This window comes from Sorex araneus, chromosome 2 (genome assembly GCF_027595985.1).
Source record: "Sorex araneus isolate mSorAra2 chromosome 2, mSorAra2.pri, whole genome shotgun sequence".
NCBI lineage: Eukaryota > Metazoa > Chordata > Mammalia > Eulipotyphla > Soricidae > Sorex > Sorex araneus.
Window position 1 is genome coordinate 356,339,622 of NC_073303.1, and position 22,575 is coordinate 356,362,196.

General features: G+C 61.4%; 4 protein-coding genes across 4 annotated transcripts; all 4 read right to left on the reverse strand.

The window, feature by feature from the left end:
* Nucleotides 1-274: 274 nt before the first annotated feature.
* LOC129401895 (elongin-A-like) lies at nucleotides 275-1,894 on the reverse strand. The gene has a single exon (XM_055124848.1). It carries the CDS (start codon nucleotides 1,892-1,894, stop codon nucleotides 275-277), a length of 1,620 nt encoding a protein of 539 aa, XP_054980823.1.
* Nucleotides 1,895-6,918: 5,024 nt separating this feature from the next.
* LOC129401896 (elongin-A-like) lies at nucleotides 6,919-8,544 on the reverse strand. The gene has a single exon (XM_055124849.1). It carries the CDS (start codon nucleotides 8,542-8,544, stop codon nucleotides 6,919-6,921), a length of 1,626 nt encoding a protein of 541 aa, XP_054980824.1.
* A 5,046-nt stretch (nucleotides 8,545-13,590) lies between these two features.
* LOC129401897 (elongin-A-like) lies at nucleotides 13,591-15,210 on the reverse strand. The gene has a single exon (XM_055124850.1). It carries the CDS (start codon nucleotides 15,208-15,210, stop codon nucleotides 13,591-13,593), a length of 1,620 nt encoding a protein of 539 aa, XP_054980825.1.
* Nucleotides 15,211-20,240: 5,030 nt separating this feature from the next.
* LOC129401899 (elongin-A-like) lies at nucleotides 20,241-21,860 on the reverse strand. The gene has a single exon (XM_055124856.1). It carries the CDS (start codon nucleotides 21,858-21,860, stop codon nucleotides 20,241-20,243), a length of 1,620 nt encoding a protein of 539 aa, XP_054980831.1.
* Nucleotides 21,861-22,575: the final 715 nt, after the last annotated feature.

Here is a 22,575-nt window from a genome sequence, read left to right on the forward strand (position 1 = left end):
GCCAGAGGTCCATGGAGGAGGTGGCGTGTTGCCGTCCAACGCCCAGGTCTTTTTTCCTTTGTTTCCCCAGGGGTTGGTTTCCAATCCTCCTCCGGACCCGCCATCACTCTCGAATCGGCCGAGTTCAAGCCTGGGGGTTTCGGGAGGGTTTTTGCGGGAGAGGGATCGGGGTGTGAGAAGGCGGTTTGTCAGGGGCGAGCCCTGGGAGCCGCAGGAAGTGCTAGCGTGGGTTGCACTGTTTCCTTGCCGCCGCCCTAGGCTCTGTGCGTCTTCCTTAGCGCCGGGAGAGCAATGTCCTGAAGTCTTTGATGGACTTGGCCATCAGGCGGGGCATTGGCTTGTTGGGTTTGCGTTTGGCGAAGGCCTGCGTGCGTTGGGAAGCGGCAGGGCCTGGGTTGGCCGAGGTGGCCTCGGGCAGGCCCGCCGGAGGAAGGGAGGTGGGGGCGTTTCTGCGGGGCTCTGGCTGGCAGGCGGTGGGGGCTGGGGCTGAGTGGGGCTCGGCCTCGTGCCGAATGGCTTCTTCGGGGTCCACGTGGGGCGTCTTCGGTAGTGGGAAGGGCTTTGCGGTTGGGCCGTGGAAGACCACGATCTTGGTGCGGGCGTCTTGCAACTTGGTGAGGCGGGCCGAGCGGAAATTGAGGGTGAGAGCTTGGAGGCGCTGCTCTCTGGCCAGCTGAAGCCTCAGGTAGGCGTCGCGCCAGGATTCCCCCGGTCTCGGCGTGTCCGTGGGAAATTTCTGGGCACAGTGAGCCTTCCAGAGGTGGTCTGCGTGGGGCACGAGGCCCGGGTTGCAGGTCTCGATGCGGTAGAGTTGATCCGGCGAGCAGCTGCGCAGGACGGGCTGGAGAAGAGAGTAGGAGGCGGGCGGCAGCGGGCCGATGGCATCCAGGTGATTCTGCAGGAGGCGCGTGCAGAGCTGGCGCAGGCTGGGCACGGCGGGGCCGTGGGCTCGCTTGGAGCCCGCGAACACGCGGGTCTTGGCGTTGACTCTGCACGGGGCCAAGTCCGGTTCGTGCTGGCGTGGGGGCGAAGGCTGCCCGAAGGACCCCCAGTCCCAGTGCGGGAGCGGGGCCTCCCCCGCGTCTCCCGGAGCGGGAGCGGGGTCTGGCCGGCAGGCCAGGCTGTCCGAGAGGGCCGTTGCCAGCTGGGGGTCTTCGCGTGTGGAAGGCCGCGGGTCCTCTGGGCGGGCTGGGGGCCCGTCGGCTGACTCCAAGGCCCAGTGGTCGTCGTGGTCGTCGTGGTCGTCGTCGCTTCCTGCGCTCCCTTGAGCGTGCTGGGTGTGGGGCTCCTGCCCCGCCTGTGCGCTCTTGGTCCTTTGCTTTTTCCTGGGTGGCGGTTGGTAGTCGAGACACTCCTCCCAAGACAGGCGTGCGGGGGCCTGGGACTCGCTGTCTGCGTGCCCGCGGGGGCAGCGGGTGGGGGTCCCCGCTGCCCTCGCCCCCGAAGGAAGGCGTGTGAGTTTGATCCTCAGCGGAGGCACGGTCCTCGGGGGTCCCTGGGGCGCGGGTTCTGCGGCGTCCGGTGTTCCCGCGCGTGGGGCCGTGGGCTCTTGCTGGCCGCAGTTTCCTCCCGCTCGGGCCTCCCTGGAGCGCTTCCGGCCGCGGCTCTTGCTTGGGCTGGCGGTGCTGGCTTCGGCTGGGGCCGGAGCGTCCAGGAGCGGACTCCAGCGGTCCAGCAAGCGTGCGGCCAGAGCGGCCGGCTGCTGGTAGTCGCGCAGGCGCCTGAGGGCCTTGCTGAGGCGGGAGTCGTCCAGGAGAGCGGCGGTGGGCGGCAGCGCGGAGAGCCTGGTCAGCGCCTTGAGGAGCTTGGCGGGTCTGGGCAGGAGGGCCAGCTGAGCTTGCAGCTTGTCCAGGGTGGCGTCCGGCGCCGGGCGGGCCTGGCCTTCTGGCTGCATGTCTCCGAGGTGGAGGCGAGGGGGCCTGCAGGTGCGGCCCTTGCGGGCTGGGCTAAGGCGCTGCGGCCCGAAGGGTGGAGGTGAGCTTCGCGGCAGGTGCAGGAGTCGCAGCTGACGTCGGGCAGTGGCCGGCCTTCGGGCTCCTGGGCGGCGCGGTGCGGCGCAGTTCTGCCAAGCTCTGTCTCTGCGGCGAGATGCACAGTGGGAGTGGCGCCAGACGCGCGCTTATGTACCCTCTGGACACAGCCTGGACCCCAGGTCCCGCCCCCCGCGCCGCCCCTTGGTCCTCCGTGCAACGGCCGGCTGTGGCGCACCCTTGCGGGACGTTCGGCCTGGGGATGCCTGGAAATCCCCCCCGCCCCCCCCCTCTTCCCGCTCCAACCTGCACTCCAGGAGGGGCTCCACCGTGACTCATCTCTTACCCATCCACACTCACTCGCCTGCCTCACCTGTCCCACTCCCCCCGTCCCGTGGCACCCGTTCTCTGTCCCGTCTGCAATCATGGCATCTCGTGGCAGTTCCTCTCAGGAACCTGGGCCTGGTGACTTTGAACAACTTGCAGAAAACTCCAATTGCAACTCGTGTCGTTCCCTCGTGGAGGAGTAGCTCTCCGGCGTTCCTCGCGCCGTCTTGGCTTGCCTCAACTCGGCTTGCTGTGACCACAGTTGTGCTTTCTCTGGAGCGCCATGTCATGTAGTCAGGAGCCTCCTTGGTGCCCAAACGCATCCAGGGATCCAGAATTTGAACGGAAATCATTCCCGAGGGCTGTGTGAGCACAGGAACCCAAGCTGTGAGGAATGGGGATGGCTGATGGGAATCTTGTCCAAATGAAAAGAGTTGGGTCCTTTGGGGTGGCTTGTCATCCCAGCCCCTCGAACGTCCTCCCGGAACCTCCCTGTGTCTGTGTGTGTGTGTGTCTCTGTGAAAGAAAGAAAGAGAGAGGGAGAGAGAGCACATAAACGAGGGATGCTTGCAGAACTGGACAGCTCCATGGGGGCAAAAAATGTACACCTGACCTCTACCTTAGGCCATGCACACAAGTCAGTTCCAAGTGGATGAAGATCTCCACATCAGGCCTGAATGCAAGAGGTCCCTGAGGAATACGGGCAAACCCTCCACGCCCATGAAGCTGCAGGCGTGTTCCACGAGGAGCCAGCGCCGACCAAGCAAGCGGACGCCAACCAAGATGAACACACGGGAGCCTATGAACCTAAGAACCGTGTGCACTTCAGCCGAAACAGTGAACGAGACTCAGAGACGGCCCCTGGAATTGGAATGATGATTGAAGCAATACCCCTCTCCTAAGGCTTGAATATCACAGCTCTACTAGGCACTGGGAGAACTATCCAAGGAAAAAGCGCCTGTACTCATCAAGAAACGGGGAGAAGACATGAACAGAACTTCCTCAACGAAGACATCCGCATGGCTTCCAGGCTCATGGGGAGGCGTCCGACCTCGTGAATCGTCGGGGAGATGCAAAAGCAAACAGCAAGGAGATAGCAACTCACGCCATAGACACTGACACACATCGAAAAGAATCAGAACAGTCAGTGCGGGCACGGATGTGCAGGGAAAGGGACCCTCAATTCCCGGGTGCCGGGAATGCCGGCCGGTTCGCTCTTTGTGCCAAACGAGACAGACATGCCTCAAAGAGGTAGAAATCGAGCTCTCAGGGACCCCCGCCATACCGCTTCTGGGAATATAGCCTGACGGTCCAAACCCACACAGCTCAAACACCGTCGGCTCGTCTATGTTCGTTAGGGCAGCGCCATTCACCATGGCAGAAACTGGAAACACCCCGAGTGCCCGAAAACAGAGGTGTGGGCAGAAAACCCGGAGGGGGGTGGAATCGTTCAGGATGGGAGATGTGTGCCGAACGTAGTTAGAGGATCAGAGGGATAGCCTCTGAGTCTCTGCATGGCTAACCAAAATACCCCAAAGTACAGAGTGATTCTCGAGGAAATGGCCTGCCCTAGAGCCATGGAGGGCTTCAAGGGGGCGGGGGCGGGGGGAGGGGAGATCAAGGGACATCGAGGATGGAGAAATTGCACTGGTGGAGGGATGGCCGTTTGATACTTCTGTGATTGAAACGCAACCATGAAAGTTTGTAACTGTAACTCATTTCGATTCACTCATTAACAAGGCATGCTTTGAAGATACCTTTCTCTTCAATAGCCTGGAGGGTGTCTCTCATTCTGGGCAACTCAGAGAAGGGAACACCAAGTCAAATATGATTGGAGGTCATGTAGGGGGGAAAGATGATGCGGGCCCAATAAAGACAAGAGACTGAACACAATGGCCACTCAACACCTTTATTGCAAACCACAACACCTAATCAGAAAGAGTGAACAAAAGGGAATACCCTGCCACAGTGGCAGTGTGGGGTGGGGGGAGACAGGACTCGGGAGGGGGGGAGGGATGTTGGGTTTTACTGGTGGTGGAGAACGGGCACTGGTGAAGGGATGGGTTATCAAACTTTGTAAGGGAGAATCATGAGCACAAAAATGTATAAATCTGTAACTGTACCCTCCCGTTGACTCACTAATTAAAAACAAACTATTAAATTTAAAAAAATAATAATAAAAAAATAAACATAAAAAGGCATGCTACTGTAGATGGGGTCCCTACAAGGCGATGTGTTCAGCGTTGAATCATCTCTCAGAGTCACGTTTCCCTCCGTGTGGGCGCGAACGCTGGCCGTGCTTGCTGTTCAATCTAGTCTCAGCACTCCGGACTCTGTCCTTTCTCTCCCTAAGTCAGAAGACAGAGCCTGCATTCGAAGACCCCCAAATCCAAGCCGATTCTCTCCAGGACTTGGAGCTCAGGGTATGGATTTCTTCGTGAGAACGTGGGATGAGGAGCTCTCAGGTTGTTGAGTGCAACCGGAGCCAGGGCGGGCATGGTTTGGCTCTTTGTGTAACCCAGATCTGGAAAAGGTTGGAGCGATCAACCGTGCGGTCTCTGTGTGTCCTCTGTACCCGGATATGCACACGTGCCGATCTGCACGCTCTACGCGTCTGACCACTGCGCGAGAGAGGTCCGAGGAAGGAGCACTCTTGTTGCTCGGAGGAGACCGCTGGTGTGGTGCCTGACACAGTGTCAGACAGCAGGTGCCAGGTGCCGTTCAGCTCGTGGTCCTGGGTGTCCCGTCGTTGTCTTGGCGCTGCATGTGTGGGACTGGCTTTGGGCACCTATTTGGAAGCGATTTGACACGCGCTAGACCCGCACTTCTGGACCCACTGGCCGTGCCCTGAAGCCCCCCGGGCCTGCCCATCCACCGCAGGGCATGAAGGGTCCTCCATGGAATAGCGGGCTGTGACCCACCCGGTCGGGTTGTTTAGGGTGGGGCTGTGTGCAGACGGCTGGCTCTGCGGTGGGCCCGCCGGGGGGTGGGGGTGGGGGGCGGAAGGGCATTCCCACGGTGACTCACTCAATTACCCCACCTGTCCCAGTGGCCCATGGAAACTGTTCTTTGGACCCTCTGGAATCGTGGGGGAATATGGTGCCCATCCCTTTGAGCAAAGTGGGCCTGAATTTGATCCCCGACGCCCCGGGTGATTTTGCACAGCTTAGCAAAATTAGACTCGGACCTGGAGTCATCCCAAGTCGCGTGTCCCAGCGTTCCTCTGATGTGTGGATTTGCCCCCGTGAGATGGCTGTGACGCACCCCGTCTGTGCGTTCTTTCAGTCACATCTCTTGTCCGCAGCCTGGCAAGAGACTGGCACGTTCCCAGGGTCTTGGAATTTGAAAAAAGTAGTCATTCCCGAGGGGGGAGTGAGCAGGGGCTGGGCGGCCTAACGGTGTTTGCAACTTCTTGGGGGCTGTGTGTTTGCTAGGGGGACAGGATGGAGACACAGGGCCGCTCGCGGCTCATTCGCACAGGTTCCTCAGGGGACTGTAGGCGGCCCTAAGGTGGGGCTGCTGCCGGTGGGGGCCCAGTCAAGGCAGCATGTTCAGCCCTGTTTCGTGTCTCGGGCTCAGGCTTTCTCTCTCTGTTTAGGCGTGAACGCCGGTGCTTGGTGTTCCTCTTGGTGTTCCAGAGCCACTCCACGCTCTGTCCCTTTCGCCCTCTCACTTAGAAGACAGAGCGGTGCCGGGCATGGATTGCAAGTCCGTTTGAACCAGGTGTTGGAGCCGAAGGTCTGGTTGTTATTCGTGAAGGGTGTGCAATAGGGAGCGCTCAGCTTCCTCTTCCCCTGACCGGGCCCAGGATCAGCAGTCATTGGCCGATTGTGTAACCAAGATCTGAAACAGGTTGGGGCGATCAACCCAGCAGTCTCTGTGTATCCTCTAGACACATACGGGCCAATACCGATGTGCGTGAGCGCTGTCTTTGATCTCTCTGTCTCTCTCTCCCTCCCTATCTCTTTCTCTCTCTCTCTCTCTCTCTCTGACTGTCTCTCTCTCCCTCTCCCTGTCTCCATCAGCTAGAAAGGCCCCAGGACTGGAGCAGTTTGTCTCCAAGGAGGGGACTTTTGTGGTGGTCCCTGACACACAGTCAGGCAGCAGTTCCCACCTGCCTGGCTTTCAGCCTACGGCAGGAGCAGGAAAGTGTGAGAGCTGCCCGGTGAAAGCGGGTCCTGTGCGGGCGGGTGGCCTGGCTTCAGTAGCAGACGCGTCGGTGCTGGTGGGAAGGGAGCGTGTGCCATGGGTCTGGTATCTAGCGAGTATGGCCGGGATCCCACCCGCCCCGCTCCACCTAAGCAGAGGACCAGCGACGGAAGACTGGGTTCGCCCTCCGGCTGGGTGGCCAGAGGTCCATGGAGGAGGTGGCGTGTTGCCGTCCAACGCCCAGGTCTTTTTTCCTTTGTTTCCCCAGGGGTTGGTTTGCAATCCTCCTCCGGACCCGCCATCACTCTCGAATCGGCCGAGTTCAAGCCTGGGGGTTTCGGGAGGGTTTTTGCGGGAGAGGGAGCGGGGTGTGAGAAGGCGGTTTGTCAGGGGCGAGCCCTGGGAGCCGCAGGAAGTGCTAGCGTGGGTTGCACTGTTTCCTTGCCGCCGCCCTAGGCTCTGTGCGTCTTCCTTAGCGCCGGGAGAGCAATGTCCTGAAGTCTTTGATGGACTTGGCCATCAGGCGGGGCATTGGCTTGTTGGGTTTGCGTTTGGCGAAGGCCTGCGTGCGTTGGGAAGCGGCAGGGCCTGGGTTGGCCGAGGTGGCCTCGGGCAGGCCCGCCGGAGGAAGGGAGGTGGGGGCGTTGGTGCGGGGCTCTGGCTGGCAGGCGGTGGGGGCTGGGGCTGAGTGGGGCTCGGCCTCGTGCCGAATGGCTTCTTCGGGGTCCACGTGGGGCGTCTTCGGTAGTGGGAAGGGCTTTGCGGTTGGGCCGTGGAAGACCACGATCTTGGTGCGGGCGTCTTGCAACTTGGTGAGGCGGGCCGAGCGGAAATTGAGGGTGAGAGCTTGGAGGCGCTGCTCTCTGGCCAGCTGAAGCCTCAGGTAGGCGTCGCGCCAGGATTCCCCCGGTCTCGGCGTGTCCGTGGGAAATTTCTGGGCACAGTGAGCCTTCCAGAGGTGGTCTGCGTGGGGCACGAGGCCCGGGTTGCAGGTCTCGATGCGGTAGAGTTGATCCGGCGAGCAGCTGCGCAGGACGGGCTGGAGAAGAGAGTAGGAGGCGGGCGGCAGCGGGCCGATGGCATCCAGGTGATTCTGCAGGAGGCGCGTGCAGAGCTGGCGCAGGCTGGGCACGGCGGGGCCGTGGGCTCGCTTGGAGCCCGCGAACACGCGGGTCTTGGCGTTGACTCTGCACGGGGCCAAGTCCGGTTCGTGCTGGCGTGGGGGCGAAGGCTGCCCGAAGGACCCCCAGTCCCAGTGCGGGAGCGGGGCCTCCCCCGCGTCTCCCGGAGCGGGAGCGGGGTCTGGCCGGCAGGCCAGGCTGTCCGAGAGGGCCGTTGCCAGCTGGGGGTCTTCGCGTGTGGAAGGCCGCGGGTCCTCTAGGCGGGCTGGGGGCCCGTCGGCTGACTCCAAGGCCCAGTGGTCGTCGTCGTCGTGGTCGTCGTGGTCGTCGTCGCCTCCCCCGCTCCCTTGAGCGTGCTGGGTGCGGGGCTCCTGCCCCGCCTGTGCGCTCTTGGTCCTTTGCTTTTTCCTGGGTGGCGGTTGGTAGTCGAGACACTCCTCCCAAGACAGGCGTGCGGGGGCCTGGGACTCGCTGTCTGCGTGCCTGCGGGGGCAGCGGGTGGGGGTCCCCGCTGCCCTCGCCCCCGAAGGAAGGCGTGTGAGTTTGATCCTCAGCGGAGGCACGGTCCTCGGGGGTCCCTGGGGCGCGGGTTCTGCGGCGTCCGGTGTGTCCGCGCGTGGGGCCGTGGGCTCTTGCTGGCCGCAGTTTCCTCCCGCTCGGGCCTCCCTGGAGCGCTTCCGGCCGCGGCTCTTGCTTGGGCTGGCGGTGCTGGCTTCGGCTGGGGCCGGAGCGTCCAGGAGCGGACTCCAGCGGTCCAGCAAGCGTGCGGCCAGAGCGGCCGGCTGCTGGTAGTCGCGCAGGCGCCTGAGGGCCTTGCTGAGGCGGGAGTCGTCCAGGAGAGCGGCGGTGGGCGGCAGCGCGGAGAGCCTGGTCAGCGCCTTGAGGAGCTTGGCGGGTCTGGGCAGGAGGGCCAGCTGAGCTTGCAGCTTGTCCAGGGTGGCGTCCGGCGCCGGGCGGGCCTGGCCTTCTGGCTGCATGTCTCCGAGGTGGAGGCGAGGGGGCCTGCAGGTGCGGCCCTTGCGGGCTGGGCTAAGGCGCTGCGGCCCGAAGGGTGGAGGTGAGCTTCGCGGCAGGTGCAGGAGTCGCAGCTGACGTCGGGCAGTGGCCGGCCTTCGGGCTCCTGGGCGGCGCGGTGCGGCGCAGTTCTGCCAAGCTCTGTCTCTGCGGCGAGATGCACAGTGGGAGTGGCGCCAGACGCGCGCTTATGTACCCTCTGGACACAGCCTGGACCCCAGGTCCCGCCCCCCGCGCCGCCCCTTGGTCCTCCGTGCAACGGCCGGCTGTGGCGCACCCTTGCGGGAGGTTCGGCCTGGGGATGCCTGGAAATCCCCCCCGCCCCCCCCTCTTCCCGCTCCAACCTGCACTCCAGGAGGGGCTCCACCGTGACTCATCTCTTACCCATCCACACTCACTCGCCTGCCTCACCTGTCCCACTCCCCCCATCCCGTGGCACCCGTTCTCTGTCCCGTCTGCAATCATGGCATCTCGTGGCAGTTCCTCTCAGGAACCTGGGCCTGGTGACTTTGAACAACTTGCAGAAAACTCCAATTGGAACTCGTGTCGTTCCCTCGTGGAGGAGTAGCTCTCCGGCGTTCCTCGCGCCGTCTTGGCTTGCCTCAACTCGGCTTGCTGTGACCACAGTTGTGCTTTCTCTGGAGCGCCATGTCATGTAGTCAGGAGCCTCCTTGGTGCCCAAACGCATCCAGGGATCCAGAATTTGAACGGAAATCATTCCCGAGGGCTGTGTGAGCACAGGAACCCAAGCTGTGAGGAATGGGGATGGCTGATGGGAATCTTGTCCAAATGAAAAGAGTTGGGTCCTTTGGGGTGGCTTGTCATCCCAGCCCCTCGAACGTCCTCCCGGAACCTCCCTGTGTGTGTGTGTGTGTGTGTGTCCCTGTGAAAGAGAGAAAGAGAGAGGGAGAGAGAGCACATAAACGAGGGATGCTTGCAGAACTGGACAGCTCCATGGGGGCAAAAAATGTACACCTGACCTCTACCTTAGGCCATGCACACAAGTCAGTTCCAAGTGGATGAAGATCTCCACATCAGGCCTGAATGCAAGAGGTCCCTGAGGAATACGGGCAAACCCTCCACGCCCATGAAGCTGCAGGCGTGTTCCACGAGGAGCCAGCGCCGACCAAGCAATCGGACGCCAACCAAGATGAACACACGGGAGCCTATGAACCTAAGAACCGTGTGCACCTCAGCCGAAACGGTGAACAAGACTCAGAGACGGCCCCTGGAATTGGAATGATGATTGAAGCAATACCCCTCTCCTAAGGCTTGAATATCACAGCTCTACTAGGCACTGGGAGAACTATCCAAGGAAAAAGCGCCTGTACTCATCAAGAAACGGGGAGAAGACATGAACAGAACTTCCTCAACGAAGACATCCGCATGGCTTCCAGGCTCATGGGGAGGCGTCCGACCTCGTGAATCGTCGGGGAGATGCAAAAGCAAACAGCAAGGAGATAGCAACTCACGCCATAGACACTGACACACATCCAAAAGAATCAGAACAGTCAGTGCGGGCACGGATGTGCAGGGAAAGGGACCCTCAATTCCCGGGTGCCGGGAATGCCGGCCGGTTCGCTCTTTGTGCCAAACGAGACAGACATGCCTCAAAGAGGTAGAAATCGAGCTCTCAGGGACCCCCGCCATACCGCTTCTGGGAATATAGCCTGACGGTCCAAACCCACACAGCTCAAACACCGTCGGCTCGTCTATGTTCGTTAGGGCAGCGCCATTCACCATGGCAGAAACTGGAAACACCCCGAGTGCCCGAAAACAGAGGTGTGGGCAGAAAACCCGGAGGGGGGTGGAATCGTTCAGGATGGGAGATGTGTGCCGAACGTAGTTAGAGGATCAGAGGGATAGCCTCTGAGTCTCTGCATGGCTAACCAAAATACCCCAAAGTACAGAGTGATTCTCGAGGAAATGGCCTGCCCTAGAGCCATGGAGGGCTTCAAGGGGGCGGGGGCGGGGGGAGGGGAGATCAAGGGACATCGAGGATGGAGAAATTGCACTGGTGGAGGGATGGCCGTTTGATACTTCTGTGATTGAAACGCAACCATGAAAGTTTGTAACTGTAACTCATTTCGATTCACTCATTAACAAGGCATGCTTTGAAGATACCTTTCTCTTCAATAGCCTGGAGGGTGTCTCTCATTCTGGGCAACTCAGAGAAGGGAACACCAAGTCAAATATGATTGGAGGTCATGTAGGGGGGAAAGATGATGCGGGCCCAATAAAGACAAGAGACTGAACACAATGGCCACTCAACACCTTTATTGCAAACCACAACACCTAATCAGAAAGAGTGAACAAAAGGGAATACCCTGCCACAGTGGCAGTGTGGGGTGGGGGGAGACAGGACTCGGGAGGGGGGGAGGGATGTTGGGTTTTACTGGTGGTGGAGAACGGGCACTGGTGAAGGGATGGGTTATCAAACTTTGTAAGGGAGAATCATGAGCACAAAAATGTATAAATCTGTAACTGTAGCCTCCCGTTGACTCACTAATTAAAAACAAACTATTAAATTTAAAAAAATAATAATAAAAAAATAAACATAAAAAGGCATGCTACTGTAGATGGGGTCCCTCCAAGGCGATGTGTTCAGCGTTGAATCATCTCTCAGAGTCACGTTTCCCTCCGTGTGGGCGCGAACGCTGGCCGTGCTTGCTGTTCAATCTAGTCTCAGCACTCCGGACTCTGTCCTTTCTCTCCCTAAGTCAGAAGACAGAGCCTGCATTCGAAGACCCCCAAATCCAAGCCGATTCTCTCCAGGACTTGGAGCTCAGGGTATGGATTTCTTCGTGAGAACGTGGGATGAGGAGCTCTCAGGTTGTTGAGTGCAACCGGAGCCAGGGCGGGCATGGTTTGGCTCTTTGTGTAACCCAGATCTGGAAAAGGTTGGAGCGATCAACCGTGCGGTCTCTGTGTGTCCTCTGTACCCGGATATGCACACGTGCCGATCTGCACGCTCTACGCGTCTGACCACTGCGCGAGAGAGGTCCGAGGAAGGAGCACTCTTGTTGCTCGGAGGAGACCGCTGGTGTGGTGCCTGACACAGTGTCAGACAGCAGGTGCCAGGTGCCGTTCAGCTCGTGGTCCTGGGTGTCCCGTCGTTGTCTTGGCGCTGGATGTGTGGGACTGGCTTTGGGCACCTATTTGGAAGCGATTTGACACGCGCTAGACCCGCACTTCTGGACCCACTGGCCGTGCCCTGAAGCCCCCCGGGCCTGCCCATCCACCGCAGGGCATGAAGGGTCCTCCATGGAATAGCGGGCTGTGACCCACCCGGTCGGGTTGTTTAGGGTGGGGCTGTGTGCAGACGGCTGGCTCTGCGGTGGGCCCGCCGGGGGGTGGGGGTGGGGGGCGGAAGGGCATTCCCACGGTGACTCATCGTGCCCACGGTGACTCACTCAATTACCCCACCTGTCCCAGTGGCCCATGGAAACTGTTCTTTGGACCCTCTGGAATCGTGGGGGAATATGGTGCCCATCCCTTTGAGCAAAGTGGGCCTGAATTTGATCCCCGACGCCCCGGGTGATTTTGCACAGCTTAGCAAAATTCGACTCGGACCTGGAGTCATCCCAAGTCGCGTGTCCCAGCATTCCTCTGATGTGTGGATTTGCCCCCGTGAGATGGCTGTGACGCACCCCATCTGTGCGTTCTTTCAGTCACATCTCTTGTCCGCAGCCTGGCAAGAGACTGGCACGTTCCCAGGGTCTTGGAATTTGAAAAAAGTAGTCATTCCCGAGGGGGGTGTGAGCAGGGGCTGGGCGGCCTAACGGTGTTTGCAACTTCTTGGGCTGTGTGTTTGCTAGGGGGACAGGATGGAGACACAGGGCCGCTCGCGGCTCATTCGCACCGGTTCCTCAGGGGACTGTAGGCGGCCCTAAGGTGGGGCTGCTGCCGGTGGGGGCCCAGTCAAGGCAGCATGTTCAGCCCTGTTTCGTGTCTCGGGCTCAGGCTTTCTCTCTCTGTTTAGGCGTGAACGCCGGTGCTTGGTGTTCCTCTTGGTGTTCTAGAGCCACTCCACGCTCTGTCCCTTTCGCCCTCTCACTTAGAAGACAGAGCGGTGCCGGGCATGGATTGCAAGTCCGTTTGAACCAGGTGTTGGAGCCGAAGGTCTGGTTGTTATTCGTGAAGGGTGTGGAATAGGGAGCGCTCAGCTTCCTCTTCCCCTGACCGGGCCCAGGGTCAGCAGTCATTGGCCGATTGTGTAACCAAGATCTGAAACAGGTTGGGGCGATCAACCCAGCAGTCTCTGTGTATCCTCTAGACACATACGGGCCAATACCGATGTGCGTGAGCGCTGTCTTTGATCTCTCTGTCTCTCTCTCCCTCCCTATCTCTTTCTCTCTCTCTCTCTCTCTCTCACTCTCACTGTCTCTCTCTCCCTCTCCCTGTCTCCATCAGCTAGAAAGGCCCCAGGACTGGAGCAGTTTGTCTCCAAGGAGGGGACTTTTGTGGTGGTCCCTGACACACAGTCAGGCAGCAGTTCCCACCTGCCTGGCTTTCAGCCTACGGCAGGAGCAGGAAAGTGTGAGAGCTGCCCGGTGAAAGCGGGTCCTGTGCGGGCGGGTGGCCTGGCTTCAGTAGCAGACGCGTCGGTGCTGGTGGGAAGGGAGCGTGTGCCATGGGTCTGGTATCTAGCGAGTATGGCCGGGATCCCACCCGCCCCGCTCCACCTAAGCAGAGGACCAGCGACGGAAGACTGGGTTCGCCCTCCGGCTGGGTGGCCAGAGGTCCATGGAGGAGGTGGCGTGTTGCCGTCCAACGCCCAGGTCTTTTTTCCTTTGTTTCCCCAGGGGTTGGTTTCCAATCCTCCTCCGGACCCGCCATCACTCTGGAATCGGCCGAGTTCAAGCCTGGGGGTTTCGGGAGGGTTTTTGCGGGAGAGGGAGCGGGGTGTGAGAAGGCGGTTTGTCAGGGGCGAGCCCTGGGAGCCGCAGGAAGTGCTAGCGTGGGTTGCACTGTTTCCTTGCCGCCGCCCTAGGCTCTGTGCGTCTTCCTTAGCGCCGGGAGAGCAATGTCCTGAAGTCTTTGATGGACTTGGCCATCAGGCGGGGCATTGGCTTGTTGGGTTTGCGTTTGGCGAAGGCCTGCGTGCGTTGGGAAGCGGCAGGGCCTGGGTTGGCCGAGGTGGCCTCGGGCAGGCCCGCCGGAGGAAGGGAGGTGGGGGCGTTGGTGCGGGGCTCTGGCTGGCAGGCGGTGGGGGCTGGGGCTGAGTGGGGCTCGGCCTCGTGCCGAATGGCTTCTTCGGGGTCCACGTGGGGCGTCTTCGGTAGTGGGAAGGGCTTTGCGGTTGGGCCGTGGAAGACCACGATCTTGGTGCGGGCGTCTTGCAACTTGGTGAGGCGGGCCGAGCGGAAATTGAGGGTGAGAGCTTGGAGGCGCTGCTCTCTGGCCAGCTGAAGCCTCAGGTAGGCGTCGCGCCAGGATTCCCCCGGTCTCGGCGTGTCCGTGGGAAATTTCTGGGCACAGTGAGCCTTCCAGAGGTGGTCTGCGTGGGGCACGAGGCCCGGGTTGCAGGTCTCGATGCGGTAGAGTTGATCCGGCGAGCAGCTGCGCAGGACGGGCTGGAGAAGAGAGTAGGAGGCGGGCGGCAGCGGGCCGATGGCATCCAGGTGATTCTGCAGGAGGCGCGTGCAGAGCTGGCGCAGGCTGGGCACGGCGGGGCCGTGGGCTCGCTTGGAGCCTGCGAACACGCGGGTCTTGGCGTTGACTCTGCACGGGGCCAAGTCCGGTTCGTGCTGGCGTGGGGGCGAAGGCTGCCCGAAGGACCCCCAGTCCCAGTGCGGGAGCGGGGCCTCCCCCGCGTCTCCCGGAGCGGGAGCGGGGTCTGGCCGGCAGGCCAGGCTGTCCGAGAGGGCCGTTGCCAGCTGGGGGTCTTCGCGTGTGGAAGGCCGCGGGTCCTCTGGGCGGGCTGGGGGCCCGTCGGCTGACTCCAAGGCCCAGTGGTCGTCGTGGTCGTCGTGGTCGTCGTCGCTTCCCGCGCTCCCTTGAGCGTGCTGGGTGTGGGGCTCCTGCCCCGCCTGTGCGCTCTTGGTCCTTTGCTTTTTCCTGGGTGGCGGTTGGTAGTCGAGACACTCCTCCCAAGACAGGCGTGCGGGGGCCTGGGACTCGCTGTCTGCGTGCCCGCGGGGGCAGCGGGTGGGGGTCCCCGCTGCCCTCGCCCCCGAAGGAAGGCGTGTGAGTTTGATCCTCAGCGGAGGCACGGTCCTCGGGGGTCCCTGGGGCGCGGGTTCTGCGGCGTCCGGTGTTCCCGCGCGTGGGGCCGTGGGCTCTTGCTGGCCGCAGTTTCCTCCCGCTCGGGCCTCCCTGGAGCGCTTCCGGCCGCGGCTCTTGCTTGGGCTGGCGGTGCTGGCTTCGGCTGGGGCCGGAGCGTCCAGGAGCGGACTCCAGCGGTCCAGCAAGCGTGCGGCCAGAGCGGCCGGCTGCTGGTAGTCGCGCAGGCGCCTGAGGGCCTTGCTGAGGCGGGAGTCGTCCAGGAGAGCGGCGGTGGGCGGCAGCGCGGAGAGCCTGGTCAGCGCCTTGAGGAGCTTGGCGGGTCTGGGCAGGAGGGCCAGCTGAGCTTGCAGCTTGTCCAGGGTGGCGTCCGGCGCCGGGCGGGCCTGGCCTTCTGGCTGCATGTCTCCGAGGTGGAGGCGAGGGGGCCTGCAGGTGCGGCCCTTGCGGGCTGGGCTAAGGCGCTGCGGCCCGAAGGGTGGAGGTGAGCTTCGCGGCAGGTGCAGGAGTCGCAGCTGACGTCGGGCAGTGGCCGGCCTTCGGGCTCCTGGGCGGCGTGGTGCGGCGCAGTTCTGCCAAGCTCTGTCTCTGCGGCGAGATGCACAGTGGGAGTGGCGCCAGACGCGCGCTTATGTACCCTCTGGACACAGCCTGGACCCCAGGTCCCGCCCCCCGCGCCGCCCCTTGGTCCTCCGTGCAACGGCCGGCTGTGGCGCACCCTTGCGGGACGTTCGGCCTGGGGATGCCTGGAAATCCCCCCCGCCCCCCCCCTCTTCCCGCTCCAACCTGCACTCCAGGAGGGGCTCCACCGTGACTCATCTCTTACCCATCCACACTCACTCGCCTGCCTCACCTGTCCCACTCCCCCCGTCCCGTGGCACCCGTTCTCTGTCCCGTCTGCAATCATGGCATCTCGTGGCAGTTCCTCTCAGGAACCTGGGCCTGGTGACTTTGAACAACTTGCAGAAAACTCCAATTGCAACTCGTGTCGTTCCCTCGTGGAGGAGTAGCTCTCCGGCGTTCCTCGCGCCGTCTTGGCTTGCCTCAACTCGGCTTGCTGTGACCACAGTTGTGCTTTCTCTGGAGCGCCATGTCATGTAGTCAGGAGCCTCCTTGGTGCCCAAACGCATCCAGGGATCCAGAATTTGAACGGAAATCATTCCCGAGGGCTGTGTGAGCACAGGAACCCAAGCTGTGAGGAATGGGGATGGCTGATGGGAATCTTGTCCAAATGAAAAGAGTTGGGTCCTTTGGGGTGGCTTGTCATCCCAGCCCCTCGAACGTCCTCCCGGAACCTCCCTGTGTGTGTGTGTGTGTGTGTGTGTGTCCCCGTGAAAGAGAGAAAGAGAGAGGGAGAGAGAGCACATAAACGAGGGATGCTTGCAGAACTGGACAGCTCCATGGGGGCAAAAAATGTACACCTGACCTCTACCTTAGGCCATGCACACAAGTCAGTTCCAAGTGGATGAAGATCTCCACATCAGGCCTGAATGCAAGAGGTCCCTGAGGAATACGGGCAAACCCTCCACGCCCATGAAGCTGCAGGCGTGTTCCACGAGGAGCCAGCGCCGACCAAGCAAGCGGACGCCAACCAAGATGAACACACGGGAGCCTATGAACCTAAGAACCGTGTGCACCTCAGCCGAAACGGTGAACGAGACTCAGAGACGGCCCCTGGAATTGGAATGATGATTGAAGCAATACCCCTCTCCTAAGGCTTGAATATCACAGCTCTACTAGGCACTGGGAGAACTATCCAAGGAAAAAGCGCCTGTACTCATCAAGAAACGGGGAGAAGACATGAACAGAACTTCCTCAACGAAGACATCCGCATGGCTTCCAGGCTCATGGGGAGGCGTGCGACCTCGTGAATCGTCGGGGAGATGCAAAAGCAAACAGCAAGGAGATAGCAACTCACGCCATAGACACTGACACACATCCAAAAGAATCAGAACAGTCAGTGCGGGCACGGATGTGCAGGGAAAGGGACCCTCAATTCCCGGGTGCCGGGAATGCCGGCCGGTTCGCTCTTTGTGCCAAACGAGACAGACATGCCTCAAAGAGGTAGAAATCGAGCTCTCAGGGACCCCCGCCATACCGCTTCTGGGAATATAGCCTGACGGTCCAAACCCACACAGCTCAAACACCGTCGGCTCGTCTATGTTCGTTAGGGCAGCGCCATTCACCATGGCAGAAACTGGAAACACCCCGAGTGCCCGAAAACAGAGGTGTGGGCAGAAAACCCGGAGGGGGGTGGAATCGTTCAGGATGGGAGATGTGTGCCGAACGTAGTTAGAGGATCAGAGGGATAGCCTCTGAGTCTCTGCATGGCTAACCAAAATACCCCAAAGTACAGAGTGATTCTCGAGGAAATGGCCTGCCCTAGAGCCATGGAGGGCTTCAAGGGGGCGGGGGCGGGGGGAGGGGAGATCAAGGGACATCGAGGATGGAGAAATTGCACTGGTGGAGGGATGGCCGTTTGATACTTCTGTGATTGAAACGCAACCATGAAAGTTTGTAACTGTAACTCATTTCGATTCACTCATTAACAAGGCATGCTTTGAAGATACCTTTCTCTTCAATAGCCTGGAGGGTGTCTCTCATTCTGGGCAACTCAGAGAAGGGAACACCAAGTCAAATATGATTGGAGGTCATGTAGGGGGGAAAGATGATGCGGGCCCAATAAAGACAAGAGACTGAACACAATGGCCACTCAACACCTTTATTGCAAACCACAACACCTAATCAGAAAGAGTGAACAAAAGGGAATACCCTGCCACAGTGGCAGTGTGGGGTGGGGGGAGACAGGACTCGGGAGGGGGGGGAGGGATGTTGGGTTTACTGGTGGTGGAGAACGGGCACTGGTGAAGGGATGGGTTATCAAACTTTGTAAGGGAGAATCATGAGCACAAAAATGTATAAATCTGTAACTGTACCCTCCCGTTGACTCACTAATTAAAAACAAACTATTAAATTTAAAAAAATAATAATAAAAAAATAAACATAAAAAGGCATGCTACTGTAGATGGGGTCCCTACAAGGCGATGTGTTCAGCGTTGAATCATCTCTCAGAGTCACGTTTCCCTCCGTGTGGGCGCGAACGCTGGCCGTGCTTGCTGTTCAATCTAGTCTCAGCACTCCGGACTCTGTCCTTTCTCTCCCTAAGTCAGAAGACAGAGCCTGCATTCGAAGACCCCCAAATCCAAGCCGATTGTCTCCAGGACTTGGAGCTCAGGGTATGGATTTCTTCGTGAGAACGTGGGATGAGGAGCTCTCAGGTTGTTGAGTGCAACCGGAGCCAGGGCGGGCATGGTTTGGCTCTTTGTGTAACCCAGATCTGGAAAAGGTTGGAGCGATCAACCGTGCGGTCTCTGTGTGTCCTCTGTACCCGGATATGCACACGTGCCGATCTGCACGCTCTACGCGTCTGACCACTGCGCGAGAGAGGTCCGAGGAAGGAGCACTCTTGTTGCTCGGAGGAGACCGCTGGTGTGGTGCCTGACACAGTGTCAGACAGCAGGTGCCAGGTGCCGTTCAGCTCGTGGTCCTGGGTGTCCCGTCGTTGTCTTGGCGCTGCATGTGTGGGACTGGCTTTGGGCACCTATTTGGAAGCGATTTGACACGCGCTAGACCCGCACTTCTGGACCCACTGGCCGTGCCCTGAAGCCCCCCGGGCCTGCCCATCCACCGCAGGGCATGAAGGGTCCTCCATGGAATAGCGGGCTGTGACCCACCCGGTCGGGTTGTTTAGGGTGGGGCTGTGTGCAGACGGCTGGCTCTGCGGTGGGCCCGCCGGGGGGTGGGGGTGGGGGGCGGAAGGGCATTCCCACGGTGACTCACTCAATTACCCCACCTGTCCCAGTGGCCCATGGAAACTGTTCTTTGGACCCTCTGGAATCGTGGGGGAATATGGTGCCCATCCCTTTGAGCAAAGTGGGCCTGAATTTGATCCCCGACGCCCCGGGTGATTTTGCACAGCTTAGCAAAATTCGACTCGGACCTGGAGTCATCCCAAGTCGCGTGTCCCAGCGTTCCTCTGATGTGTGGATTTGCCCCCGTGAGATGGCTGTGACGCACCCCATCTGTGCGTTCTTTCAGTCACATCTCCTGTCCGCAGCCTGGCAAGAGACTGGCACGTTCCCAGGGTCTTGGAATTTGAAAAAAGTAGTCATTCCCGAGGGGGGTGTGAGCAGGGGCTGGGCGGCCTAACGGTGTTTGCAACTTCTTGGGGGCTGTGTGTTTGCTAGGGGGACAGGATGGAGACACAGGGCCGCTCGCGGCTCATTCGCACCGGTTCCTCAGGGGACTGTAGGCGGCCCTAAGGTGGGGCTGCTGCCGGTGGGGGCCCAGTCAAGGCAGCATGTTCAGCCCTGTTTCGTGTCTCGGGCTCAGGCTTTCTCTCTCTGTTTAGGCGTGAACGCCGGTGCTTGGTGTTCCTCTTGGTGTTCCAGAGCCACTCCACGCTCTGTCCCTTTCGCCCTCTCACTTAGAAGACAGAGCGGTGCCGGGCATGGATTGCAAGTCCGTTTGAACCAGGTGTTGGAGCCGAAGGTCTGGTTGTTATTCGTGAAGGGTGTGGAATAGGGAGCGCTCAGCTTCCTCTTCCCCTGACCGGGCCCAGGGTCAGCAGTCATTGGCCGATTGTGTAACCAAGATCTGAAACAGGTTGGGGCGATCAACCCAGCAGTCTCTGTGTATCCTCTAGACACATACGGGCCAATACCGATGTGCGTGAGCGCTGTCTTTGATCTCTCTGTCTCTCTCTCCCTCCCTATCTCTTTCTCTCTCTCTCTCTCTCTCTCTCACTGTCTCTCTCTCCCTCTCCCTGTCTCCATCAGCTAGAAAGGCCCCAGGACTGGAGCAGTTTGTCTCCAAGGAGGGGACTTTTGTGGTGGTCCCTGACACACAGTCAGGCAGCAGTTCCCACCTGCCTGGCTTTCAGCCTACGGCAGGAGCAGGAAAGTGTGAGAGCTGCCCGGTGAAAGCGGGTCCTGTGCGGGCGGGTGGCCTGGCTTCAGTAGCAGACGCGTCGGTGCTGGTGGGAAGGGAGCGTGTGCCATGGGTCTGGTATCTAGCGAGTATGGCCGGGATCCCACCCGCCCCGCTCCACCTAAGCAGAGGACCAGCGACGGAAGACTGGGTTCGCCCTCCGGCTGGGTGGCCAGAGGTCCATGGAGGAGGTGGCGTGTTGCCGTCCAACGCCCAGGTCTTTTTTCCTTTGTTTCCCCAGGGGTTGGTTTGCAATCCTCCTCCGGACCCGCCATCACTCTGGAATCGGCCGAGTTCAAGCCTGGGGGTTTCGGGAGGGTTTTTGCGGGAGAGGGAGCGGGGTGTGAGAAGGCGGTTTGTCAGGGGCGAGCCCTGGGAGCCGCAGGAAGTGCTAGCGTGGGTTGCACTGTTTCCTTGCCGCCGCCCTAGGCTCTGTGCGTCTTCCTTAGCGCCGGGAGAGCAATGTCCTGAAGTCTTTGATGGACTTGGCCATCAGGCGGGGCATTGGCTTGTTGGGTTTGCGTTTGGCGAAGGCCTGCGTGCGTTGGGAAGCGGCAGGGCCTGGGTTGGCCGAGGTGGCCTCGGGCAGGCCCGCCGGAGGAAGGGAGGTGGGGGCGTTGGTGCGGGGCTCTGGCTGGCAGGCGGTGGGGGCTGGGGCTGAGTGGGGCTCGGCCTCGTGCCGAATGGCTTCTTCGGGGTCCACGTGGGGCGTCTTCGGTAGTGGGAAGGGCTTTGCGGTTGGGCCGTGGAAGACCACGATCTTGGTGCGGGCGTCTTGCAACTTGGTGAGGCGGGCCGAGCGGAAATTGAGGGTGAGAGCTTGGAGGCGCTGCTCTCTGGCCAGCTGAAGCCTCAGGTAGGCGTCGCGCCAGGATTCCCCCGGTCTCGGCGTGTCCGTGGGAAATTTCTGGGCACAGTGAGCCTTCCAGAGGTGGTCTGCGTGGGGCACGAGGCCCGGGTTGCAGGTCTCGATGCGGTAGAGTTGATCCGGCGAGCAGCTGCGCAGGACGGGCTGGAGAAGAGAGTAGGAGGCGGGCGGCAGCGGGCCGATGGCATCCAGGTGATTCTGCAGGAGGCGCGTGCAGAGCTGGCGCAGGCTGGGCACGGCGGGGCCGTGGGCTCGCTTGGAGCCCGCGAACACGCGGGTCTTGGCGTTGACTCTGCACGGGGCCAAGTCCGGTTCGTGCTGGCGTGGGGGCGAAGGCTGCCCGAAGGACCCCCAGTCCCAGTGCGGGAGCGGGGCCTCCCCCGCGTCTCCCGGAGCGGGAGCGGGGTCTGGCCGGCAGGCCAGGCTGTCCGAGAGGGCCGTTGCCAGCTGGGGGTCTTCGCGTGTGGAAGGCCGCGGGTCCTCTGGGCGGGCTGGGGGCCCGTCGGCTGACTCCAAGGCCCAGTGGTCGTCGTGGTCGTCGTGGTCGTCGTCGCTTCCCGCGCTCCCTTGAGCGTGCTGGGTGTGGGGCTCCTGCCCCGCCTGTGCGCTCTTGGTCCTTTGCTTTTTCCTGGGTGGCGGTTGGTAGTCGAGACACTCCTCCCAAGACAGGCGTGCGGGGGCCTGGGACTCGCTGTCTGCGTGCCCGCGGGGGCAGCGGGTGGGGGTCCCCGCTGCCCTCGCCCCCGAAGGAAGGCGTGTGAGTTTGATCCTCAGCGGAGGCACGGTCCTCGGGGGTCCCTGGGGCGCGGGTTCTGCGGCGTCCGGTGTGTCCGCGCGTGGGGCCGTGGGCTCTTGCTGGCCGCAGTTTCCTCCCGCTCGGGCCTCCCTGGAGCGCTTCCGGCCGCGGCTCTTGCTTGGGCTGGCGGTGCCGGCTTCGGCTGGGGCCGGAGCGTCCAGGAGCGGACTCCAGCGGTCCAGCAAGCGTGCGGCCAGAGCGGCCGGCTGCTGGTAGTCGCGCAGGCGCCTGAGGGCCTTGCTGAGGCGGGAGTCGTCCAGGAGAGCGGCGGTGGGCGGCAGCGCGGAGAGCCTGGTCAGCGCCTTGAGGAGCTTGGCGGGTCTGGGCAGGAGGGCCAGCTGAGCTTGCAGCTTGTCCAGGGTGGCGTCCGGCGCCGGGCGGGCCTGGCCTTCTGGCTGCATGTCTCCGAGGTGGAGGCGAGGGGGCCTGCAGGTGCGGCCCTTGCGGGCTGGGCTAAGGCGCTGCGGCCCGAAGGGTGGAGGTGAGCTTCGCGGCAGGTGCAGGAGTCGCAGCTGACGTCGGGCAGTGGCCGGCCTTCGGGCTCCTGGGCGGCGCGGTGCGGCGCAGTTCTGCCAAGCTCTGTCTCTGCGGCGAGATGCACAGTGGGAGTGGCGCCAGACGCGCGCTTATGTACCCTCTGGACACAGCCTGGACCCCAGGTCCCGCCCCCCGCGCCGCCCCTTGGTCCTCCGTGCAACGGCCGGCTGTGGCGCACCCTTGCGGGACGTTCGGCCTGGGGATGCCTGGAAATCCCCCCCGCCCCCCCCCTCTTCCCGCTCCAACCTGCACTCCAGGAGGGGCTCCACCGTGACTCATCTCTTACCCATCCACACTCACTCGCCTGCCTCACCTGTCCCACTCCCCCCGTCCCGTGGCACCCGTTCTCTGTCCCGTCTGCAATCATGGCATCTCGTGGCAGTTCCTCTCAGGAACCTGGGCCTGGTGACTTTGAACAACTTGCAGAAAACTCCAATTGGAACTCGTGTCGTTCCCTCGTGGAGGAGTAGCTCTCCGGCGTTCCTCGCGCCGTCTTGGCTTGCCTCAACTCGGCTTGCTGTGACCACAGTTGTGCTTTCTCTGGAGCGCCATGTCATGTAGTCAGGAGCCTCCTTGGTG